Source organism: Henckelia pumila, chromosome 2 (genome assembly GCF_033568475.1).
Source record: "Henckelia pumila isolate YLH828 chromosome 2, ASM3356847v2, whole genome shotgun sequence".
In the NCBI taxonomy this organism is placed as follows: domain Eukaryota; kingdom Viridiplantae; phylum Streptophyta; class Magnoliopsida; order Lamiales; family Gesneriaceae; genus Henckelia; species Henckelia pumila.
Genome location: NC_133121.1, coordinates 64976078 through 64986825, shown reverse-complemented (window position 1 = coordinate 64986825; position 10748 = coordinate 64976078). Strand labels below are relative to the sequence as shown.

Below are 10748 nucleotides of genomic sequence, written 5' to 3'. Positions count from 1 at the left end.
TCCGAACATGCCTTAACTCCGAAGTCAACATGTCCTCTTCGGAGCCCCCGACTTGCTAAGTTCGGATCGTCCGAAGTCCTCTTCGTATCGTCCGAACTGGCCAAAATATTGAAAGTCAAATTCTTAATTCTAAAGTTCGATTAAGCCCCGGAATTGGTTAATTACTAACCCTTAATCATGTTTAACATATTATTATCTTAAAATAGAATCTGGGTTACTACAACTTCGTTTTTAATACGAAGTTAAAAATACCTTTTTACTTCACGTACGTCTACTTCAGTAAATATCTGCCTATTTCTTCATATAATATCCGAAGTAATAAGCAAAAATTCTACTAGTGATATATATATACACACACACGATACCTATAACTTTCTCATTATATAGGAAATATTATAATTTTAGTCCTATAATTAAGTTGACGCGTTCTTTGTTTTAGTCCTATAACTTTTAAAAGGTTGATCTTAGTTCTATAATATAAGCTTATTCCTAACCACATACAAGTGTTTTATAGGAGAACAACGACGTCAAATAAATAATATCCGATTGATTTAGTGAGTTGCGATGGAAAAAAGAACCACAACCTAAAAAGATTCAAATTACGGGATTAAGATCAAAATTTGTAAATTTAAAGAACTAAAAAAAAATATTAGCCAACTTATAATAGCTCTAAAATTGTAATTTTCCCATATATTTATGCATTACATGACTTTATATATACCTAGTTACCGATGCATTATATAGCGCGCCGAACTCTACTGTAGTCTTCCTGTTAAAGTCCACGAAATTTAATTCTCTCTCATTTTCAACAATTCTCTTCTTCTGTAATAATAAAAAAGAACCTTTTTCATTTTTTTTCACCCAAATTTATATGCCTTCGTGTATTTTGAGTACTAAATGGAAATAAATAGTTTACAAAGATCCAGAAACAGTATCGTGAGAAATGTTTCGGCAGCATGGAGAAACAGCAACGGCATGGAAGTATTTTCAGGTTCATCAAGGGAAGAAAATGATGAAGAAGCCCTTAAATGGGCCGCCCTCGAAAAGCTTCCGACATATGATCGGTTAAGGAAAGGCATCCTTCTTGGATCAAGAGGCGATCCTATTGAGATAGATGTAACTGATCTTGGATTCCAAGAAAGGAAGAAATTGCTCGACAGGCTGGTAAACGCCACCGACGATAACAAGACGTTTCTGATGAAACTCAAGGATCGGATCGATAGGTACATCAATATACTTACGAAAAATCACAAAATCTAGCTTTTAGTGATCAGTTACTACCGTACTGTGTGGAAGAACTTTTAGTGAAACTCAACTTTTACTTAACAAATTTGAAATTTTGTTTAATAAATTAAAAGCCGAGAAGTGCTCTTAGAAGCTCTCTCAAACACTATTTATTAATTGAGAAGTTGTTTATTATCATATAATTAAGGTAGTGTTTCATATTGTTTCCAAAAAGTGTTTTTTCTATTATTTCCGAAAATTTTGATATTCTGGAAGCAATCCTATGCACCACCAAAGGAAAAACTCGAACGAACATTTTTGGAAGCAATGACAAGCACTACCTATCACTATTTACATATATATATATATATATATATATATATATATATATATATATATATATATATAATCTTGATCTCCTGCATCATAGGGTGAAATCGTGAAGATGGCCGAAAATTGGGTGAAATATGCAATTTTCGACCATCTTTACGTGTGTGTTATATCTCCACTTATATTTATATATATATATATATATATATGTGTGTGTGTGTGTTATATCTCCACTTATACATGCTTCATGGTTTTTTGTATGTAGTGTTGGGATAGAATTGCCTACTATTGAAGTGAGATTTGAGCACCTAAATGTTGAAACAGAAGCTCATGTTGGAAGTAGAGCTTTGCCCTCTTTCGTCAACTTTTTCACAAATATCTTCGAGGTAATCAAAATTTGACAAGTTGATCATTAATTAGGAGCGTACTAGCATAAGGGTATCATAAATTAAAGATCTGGTTACAGGTTCGGAAATATTGGCTTTGCATCTCTCCTCTCGGAAATATTCAGATAACCCACTTCACAAAATTCCTCGAAATGCAACCCACACTCTCCATTCACTCGCTTAGCTTCAATGCCCTCCTCTCCACTACACACCAAAATCAAATCACAAATATCAGTTTTTAATGCCCATAAAATTCTACACATTAACTCTTAAGCATAGCACATAAAGAAAAAAAGTATCACAATAAAACTAGAATTTTCTTGATAATTCTTGTATCTTAAGTCATAACATTAACCAAAGAAGACAAAAAAAAAAAGAGTCCAAGAAAGTAGACAAAATATGAAAGCAGAGCAAACCTCAGAGTGTGAAGCATAAAAATTTTGCTTAATAATTTTGGTAACGTAATGGAAGCACAAATCATCGCAAAGAACCAAAATTTTCTCGATCCATATAAATTTCTTGAAAGCGAGTGCAAGGAATTACATTAATTTAAAAAGTATCAACACAAAACAAGAAAAAATGCGGATTTTCACTAAAGTTCTTCTAATTAACAACTAATAATTACACATATGTCTAACTGATACGTATGCAGTTTGACCAAAATCACTGAAAATTAAAAGTTAATGTATCAAAACTAAATTTAAAAAAGTTAATGAGCCAAAATCAAAACATGGACAAGTTAATGAACCAATAAAAAATATTTTCCTTTAAAAATATTAGATTCATCCATAGATTACAATGACAATAGAAAATTATTCAAGCACCTGTTATGAGCAAAGTACTGATTGAAGAATACAATTTTAATATTATCAAAGATATTTAAGAATACTAAAACATAAAGTAAGAGAACTTTAAATGTTCATGTCCACATAATTGAGAACCTATTTTTATTAAATATTATGACATTATTAACTGATAATAATCCAAAGAGAGATGAATAATGTAATATTTTGGAAAATAATTAATAAAAAAACAAGTGGATTATTATTTTGAAGGGTCCGATTCGTGATTAGTAAATTCGACTCAGGCATTCGAAATCTCATGTATGACATTGAGTACGACTTCATTAAACAATAAAATGTAATAACTTTTTTGGTTAAATACACATATATAAATTTATTACATTAAGTTCAAATCCAAACATAGTAAAACAATTAAAACAAGAACAAGAAACTCATTATACCTTTTTCTTTGGTACTGAACTATTTTATTAATCAAAAGCACATCCCACGGACGATGGGAATTATATATCAAAATCGTTATGTAAATTGGTCATTTTTCGGTTTTGATTCTTTAGAGTAGTTAAAATTAAAGTTTGGTTTTATTGCGGACAGTTGGATAAATATATATTTTACTTTAGAACCGATTAGACGTTGAATATGCGTTCTAACTCATCAATTTAATTCCGGCGCATATTTAAGCACCAAACGCTACTATTCTTTCTTTTTTCCTTAAAAAAAACATAAAATTAAGTATGATATTTAAAATTTTATTTTTGATAATTGATATGTTACTTTTGGACGCGGGCTATCTATCTAAATCGTGTTTCTTTTAAAAGGGATTCTCAAACTATCTTCACATACTTCCTAGCAACAAGAAGCAACTATTGATCGTGAAAGATGTCTGTGGAATCTTGAAGCCTTTCCGGTAATTTCACCAAGGGAAAACTTATTCCACTTGATTTTGATTAATAGTCTGTCAGTTTTTTCCTCCCTTCATTTTTTTCCCTTTTTTCGGCAGAATGACACTTCTTTTAGGTCCTCCCGGTTCGGGAAAGACGACACTTTTGTTGGCTTTGGCTGGAATGCTTGATCCTTCTTTGAACGTAAAGTTGCAATCTTATTTTTTTTACATTCAGTGGAGAAATTTTAAGGGAAGAGTCGATATCTTTTCTTTTCTCGATCATTAGTCTTCAGGAAAGGTGACATATAATGGGCATAACATGGAAGAATTTGTACCACAAAGAACTGCTGCATATATAAGCCAACATGATGTTCACTTGGGGGAAATGACTGTTAGAGAAACCTTGGCTTTTTCCGCTAGGTGCCAAGGAGTTGGGAGTAGTCACGGTCAGTCGTTTTAGTTTTCCATTTTTCGATTTCGTACAATGGGAAAAAAAGTTACCTTTGATTTGGTGTAACAATTCTGCAGACATGCTAGCAGAGTTATCAAGAAGAGAAAAAGAAGCAAATATAAAGCCTGATCCCGATGTGGATATCTACATGAAAGTAAGAATTTTGCATAATACAGATTACTGTTTTTGAGAAAAATTAGTTTTTGCATGTGAATCTTTTAGTCAATGTTTATTGTCATTGGATCATGTAGGCAGCAGCTGTAGAAGGCCAAGAAGCAAGTGTAGTCACAGATTATGTTCTTAAGGTAGCTTAAATTCAAGAATTTCATTTCCATAAGAGGGATAACAAAGAAGTTATCCAAGTTGATTTGATAACAAATTTTCAGGTGCTGGGATTAGATATTTGTGCTGATACGCTGGTGGGAAATGACATGATCAGGGGGATCTCTGGCGGACAGAAAAAACGAGTTACAACAGGTGAATGTAGTTACCATTTGATTTAAACTATTTGCCGGATCTCCAACAAGTCAACCAATTCTTGTAAAATGTATAGCAGCCGAAACACAACATTTCGACTAATATATGATATAGACAGTCACATAGGATTGCATGAGAATATATATGTTGCTCCTCGCGAACAAAAACCTACTGGATAGTATCGATCATGTGCAAGTCTTTGAAGTCCAATATCATTGGGGGCCTATGGCTTAATGTACCAATGTTATAGACAAAATAATTAGGATAATGTGCATGTCTTTGAAATCAAACATGTAATCTGCCTTGACGTCAAGTGTTTGATTAAGAGCCTATGGCTTAATGCACAAATGTTGCAGATAGTGAAACAATGCCCATAAAATCTCTTTCTCTGTATCAGGGGCGGAACCAGAAAATAATTAAGGGGTGACTAATTTTTTTCAAAACCGAGAGCTTCAATGGCTTCAGTTCCCCAAAAATCGAAACCCTCTCCTCTTTTTGCAGAGACGCAGACTAGCCATTTTGAAAGAAATAAGAATGTTTTTGTTAAGCAGAGCCCAAGTAAAAAAAAAATTAAAAATTATATTTGGGATGAACTATTTTTAATTTGGGCTAGACATAAATTTATATATATATATACTATATCTATGTAATTGGGCTGGAGCAGGCCTGGGCCACCCTCTAAATCCGCCCCTGCTCCGTATAGCAGCCTGGATACCATATTAACACCACATGGACATGTAAATACCAAACAATGTCATTCAACAACATAGATAATTGCTGATTTCCAACACAAATTTTTTCATATGTTTCTTTAACAAAAATTATCAGGTGAGATTTTGGTTGGACCCGCAAAGGCACTCTTCATGGATGAAATATCAACAGGATTAGATAGTTCTACGACATTCCAAGTGGTGAATTCCATCAGACAATCCATCCATATTCTCAGCGGAACAGCTCTTATTTCCCTTCTTCAACCCGAACCAGAGATTTACGATTTGTTCGATGACATAATCCTTATGTCAGAAGGGCAGATTGTTTATCAAGGCCCTCGGGACAAAGTGCTCGATTTTTTCCAATATTTGGGCTTCAAATGCCCTGAAAGAAAGGGTGTGGCAGATTTCTTGCAAGAAGTAGGATTCTTGAAGAAGAAAATTTACTTGTTTGTCCATTTAAAAAGTTTGGTTATTTATTTTAAAATTTAATTCCATGCAGGTAACTTCAAAGAAAGATCAACAACAATATTGGGCAAATAATGAGAAGCCTTATAGGTTTATTAGTGTTAAAGAATTTGCTGAAATGTTTAAGGTGTCTGAGATTGGGCAGAAACTAAATGCAGAATTAGTAATTCCATTTGATAAAAATAGAAGCCACCCTGCTGCATTGGCAACCAAAGACTATGGTCTCAGCAAAATGGAGCTTTTAAAAGCTTGCACATCCAGAGAAATCTTGCTCATGCAGAGAAACTCATTTCTTTACATCTTCAAGCTCTTCCAGGTCCTCATGCTTGATGGGAACCATTGTGCTAAAAAATTATAATATGTAGTTTTCAAGGATTCAAAGTTTTGATATACCACATATTTGATGATGTTTTATTATTCACTGTTGCTTTCTTGAATGTGCCTCTAGATGACTATCATGGCCACCCTTGCAATGACGACATTCTTACGGCCTAAAATGCCACGAGATGACATAGCAGATGGAAGGATATTTTCTGGATCTTTGTTCTTTGTTGTCACCGTTGCTACATTCAATGGAATGGCAGAGCTAGCCCTGATTATTCAAAAGCTTCCTGTCTTCTACAAGCAAAGGGATTTTTACTTTTACCCTGCATGGACTTACGCCCTTCCAAATTGGATCCTTTCAATCCCAATCAACGTAGTTGAAATAGCCGTTCTTGTGGCATTAACTTACTATGAAATAGGCTATGATTCAAACGTGTGGAGGTAACAGTGAACATCACATTTCTCAACTATTTATGAGGTTATAAGAAAAACAAATATTAATATTGATGACCTTAATTTATCACAGGTTATTGAAATACTATATGTTGCTCTTACTTGAGGTTCAAACGGCATCGGCTTTGTTCAGACTCATCGGGGTGGTTGGTAGGAACATGATCGTAGCTAACACATACGGCTTTTTCGTATTGCTCCTAATTTTCGCCTTCAGTGGCTTTGTCCTGGCACGAGGTATCAACTGTGCTTTCATGTTGAACGAATTATGAATTTAACTTGGAAATTCATTTTGGCTTTTAAAATTTTTTCTCTAAAGAGAGTGGACGCATCTTCATGTCTGAATAAAATACTTGGTTATTTTCCAGAAAGCGTCAAGAAATGGTGGATATGGGGTTATTATATCTCCCCAATGATGTATGCTGACAATGCAATTTTGGTTAACGAGTTCAGAGGGCATAGTTGGAGAAAGGTAGTTTTAGTATCCAACGAAAATCTTGTTGGTCTCAGACATGCCAAGTTGATGTTCAAGTTTTTCTCAAATTTCTAGGTTCCTGCAAATTCCAATATATCATTGGGAGTCCATGTTTTAAATGATCTTGGGTTTTTCCCTGAATCGTACTGGTACTGGATTGGAGCCGGGGCATTAACAGGATGGATATTACTATACAGCTTCTGTTCGATTCTTGCTCTGACTTGGCTTAACCGTTAGTGTCTCTAGTCGATCTCTTTTCCATCATATGTACCTTATTTTCTGCTGCTACATGTATTATAATATAAACTTTTGCAGCTCCGAGGAAACCACAAGCTGTATTACCCGAAAGTATTGCAGAAAATGAGAACGAAAGGGGCACTTTAACAACAACAATTAGTGAGTTATAATATCAAAGATTTCCCTCATGACTTGATTCATATTACTGTAAAATATCTATGAAATGTTTAACGACTCTTAGTTAGAGAAGATCAAAGAAGGAAAAAAGACGTCATTCTTCCATTCGAACCACACTCAATGGCATTTGATGAGGTCACATATTCCGTCGACATGCCTCAGGTAAACATATAAATTGTTTGTACATTTGGGAAAATTAGAGAGTTAAGACAAAAAATGGACTGCAGGAAATGAAAGACCAAGGAGCTAGTGGAGACAGATTAGTACTTCTCCATGGTGTGAGCGGTGTTTTTAGGCCGGGTGTTCTCACAGCTCTAATGGGAGTGAGTGGCGCTGGTAAGACGACGCTTATGGACGTCCTGGCTGGTCGAAAAACCGGTGGATATGTCGAAGGACGTATCATGATTTCCGGTTATCCCAAGAAGCAAGAAACATTTGCTCGGATTTCAGGTTATTGTGAACAGAACGACATCCACTCCCCTTGTGTTACAGTTTACGAGTCACTGCTATTCTCAGCTTGGCTTCGTTTGCCCTCAGATGTAGATTCCGAAACCAGAAAGGTTCATAATCACAAAACCTTTTTTGTAAAGGTGTAAAAACAGTATACATACTTCAACAATAAGACATTACTCTTTGTATTTCAGATGTTTATTGAGAATGTGATGGAACTCGTGGAGCTGACACAGTTGAGAGAAGGACTAGTTGGCTTACCCGGGGTCAATGGTCTCTCAACTGAGCAACGAAAGAGGTTAACTATTGCTGTAGAGCTGGTAGCAAACCCGTCTATAATTTTCATGGACGAGCCAACTTCAGGGCTGGATGCAAGAGCTGCAGCAATTGTTATGAGAACGGTCAGGAACACAGTCGACACTGGTAGGACAGTCGTGTGCACCATCCATCAGCCTAGCATCGACATATTCGAAGCTTTTGATGAGGCAAGATTCTTTATAAACATAATTTAAATGATTCTGAGTTGGTAATGCTCGGTTTATATTCACGATATTGCTGGTTTTGCTGTATTTATAGCTACTTTTGATGAAACGAGGGGGAAGAGAAATATATGTGGGGCCACTAGGTCGACAGTCTTGCCATCTGATCCAGTACTTTGAGGTGAGTTTGCAGGAAGAAAGACATCATATAAATTAATTTTCAATGAACAAAAAGTATTTTTTTCCCATTAAAAAATTAAAATCAAATCCAGAGAATTCCGGGAGTAAAAAAAATCAGGGATGGTTATAATCCAGCAACCTGGATGCTTGAAGTGACAACTTCATCTCAAGAAATGATCCAGGGATTCGATTTCACTGAACATTACAAAACCACAGAACTTTACAGGTGGGATTGTTCACATATCACCAGATAGTTTCACCACTGGCAATTTCAAGAAACTCAGCAGAACTTTAAATGAAATTTTCAGGAGGAACAAAGCTTTGATAAATGAGTTAAGCACTCCTCGTCCGGGTTCTCAAGAGCTGCATTTTCCTACTCTGTATTCCCAACCATGGTTCACACAATGCATAGCTTGCCTATGGAAACAACATTGGTCATACTGGCGTAATCCTCTCTATTCTGCAGTGAGGCTTGTATACTCAACATTTTTAGCCGTTGTCTTCGGTTCAATGTTCTGGGATCTTGGTAGTAAAAGGTAATCAAGAAAGAAACCATTTCTAATATTATTTTGTTTTCGAGATCTAGATTCTTGTTTTCATTTCCAAAGTTACACATGACAGGGGAACAACACAAAACATTTTCAATGCTATGGGATCTATGTACGCTTCCGTTTTCTTTCTAGGGGTGCAAATCGCTTCGTCTGTTCAACCTGTTGTTTCTGTTGAACGGACCGTTTATTATAGAGAAAAGGCTGCTGGATTGTATTCAGCTTTGCCATATGCATTCGGCCAGGTTACGGGACAAATCCATAGTCAAGAAACTTGATGCCGAATACATACATATATATTAAAAATAAAATAAAATTTTCTTATTATTTTTCAATTTCTTCCCAACAGGCTTTGATTGAAGTCCCATATGGTTTAATTCAAGCTACTATATATGGAACTATAGTTTATGCAATGATTGGATTCGAATGGACAACAACAAAATTCTTTTGGTACATATTCTTTATGTCCGTCACTATACTGTACTTCACATTCTACGGCATGATGGCTGTGGCAATGACTCCAAACATCAATATTGCAAATATTGTATCGTACGCGTTTTACTCATTTTGGAATCTCTTCTCGGGGTTTATAATCCCCAGACCGGTACGTTCAAACAAACATTATTCTATATATGATGTTTGTTACTAGTGCAAAGTTTCTAAAATTTTGGTTGTTTTGTTGTGCATTGCTTTGGTGCAGAGGACACCCATATGGTGGAGATGGTACCATTGGGCGAACCCAGTAGCATGGAGTTTGTACGGTTTGGTTGCTTCTCAATTTGGGGACGTGGAGGATCTGCTTGACACAAGACAATCGGTCCAAGAATTTGTGAGAGATTATTTCGGGTTTAGGCATGATCTTCTTGGCTTGGCTGCTGGTGTTATTGTTGGATTTGTTGTTTTGTTTGCTTTTGTTTTTGCATATTGTGTCAAGTCTTTAAATTTCCAGAGGCGTTAGGTATGCCAGTATCTTGGCTTATTTGTTTACACTAGGAAGAGGCGCGTGCGTACGTGACCAACCATTGAAATAAGATGGTGAATTTTAGATAATATTTAAATCTATTTGAATAACATCATATTTTAGATTATTTATCAATCTAAACATATCAACGCAAATATTAATTAAAAAATATATATACATTCATTTATATACGTCTTACTTCTCAATATATTTATTTTATGATTTTGACATATATAATTATGACTATCTCAAATCAGGGAATTTCAGGAGAGGAGCACCCCCAAAGGTTGGGGTGGGCTCTAGCCTAGGATAAAAAAAATATTAGTAGTATAATGTATATTTTAAATATGGTCTGAGCTAAATTATTTTTATAGTCCAATCCTAATTTGGTCCAGCTCATTAGTAGGCAAATACAACAACCTTCGGCCTTCTCAATTCTGTTTCCTTTCTCAATTCTGTTTTCTTTTCCTTTTCCTTTTTTTTTTTCAATCGATTTGGACTACTTCTCTATCATTTCTTCATTTTGTTATGTGAAATTATATTTTGGATTTTTTAATAGCTTGGATTTTATAGGAAACATTGAAGGGTTATTATTTAAATAAGAGATTATTACGAAAGTAGCAATAATCTTGACTATTGGAAATTTGATTTAAAAATAAAAATAACGGACATTATAAAAGTTTAAAACATGATTATTATTATTATTCATGGACGTGAGGTCAAAAAGCGACTGAGCAA

General features: G+C 34.9%; 1 protein-coding gene across 1 annotated transcript; it reads left to right on the top strand.

Annotated features, from left to right (window-relative positions):
* The first annotated feature begins 772 nt into the window (after positions 1-772).
* Positions 773-10131, top strand: LOC140880761 (pleiotropic drug resistance protein 1-like). Its single transcript, XM_073285500.1, has 24 exons — positions 773-1223; positions 1820-1940; positions 3559-3647; positions 3741-3825; positions 3910-4069; positions 4152-4228; positions 4326-4379; positions 4461-4551; positions 5380-5681; positions 5764-6045; positions 6178-6494; positions 6580-6740; positions 6872-6975; positions 7054-7210; positions 7294-7374; positions 7457-7554; positions 7620-7952; positions 8037-8327; positions 8419-8502; positions 8594-8727; positions 8810-9037; positions 9123-9294; positions 9399-9653; positions 9750-10131. The coding sequence occupies exons 1-24, from the start codon at positions 898-900 to the stop codon at positions 10005-10007; spliced, it is 4260 nt and encodes a 1419-aa protein (XP_073141601.1). The 5' UTR covers positions 773-897; the 3' UTR covers positions 10008-10131.
* The last annotated feature ends 617 nt before the right edge of the window (positions 10132-10748 follow it).

What these genes read in the sequence shown, in the direction of transcription:
- LOC140880761 (XM_073285500.1), top strand. Translation starts at nt 898, where the DNA reads ATGGAAATAAATAGTTTACAAAGATCCAGAAACAGTATCGTGAGAAAT. An exon ending in ACATCTTCAAGCTCTTCCAG is followed by an intron (nt 6,046 to 6,177) that starts GTCCTCATGCTT and finishes ATGTGCCTCTAG; the next exon opens with ATGACTATCATGGCCACCCT. An exon ending in GAGGGCATAGTTGGAGAAAG is followed by an intron (nt 6,976 to 7,053) that starts GTAGTTTTAGTA and finishes TCAAATTTCTAG; the next exon opens with GTTCCTGCAAATTCCAATAT.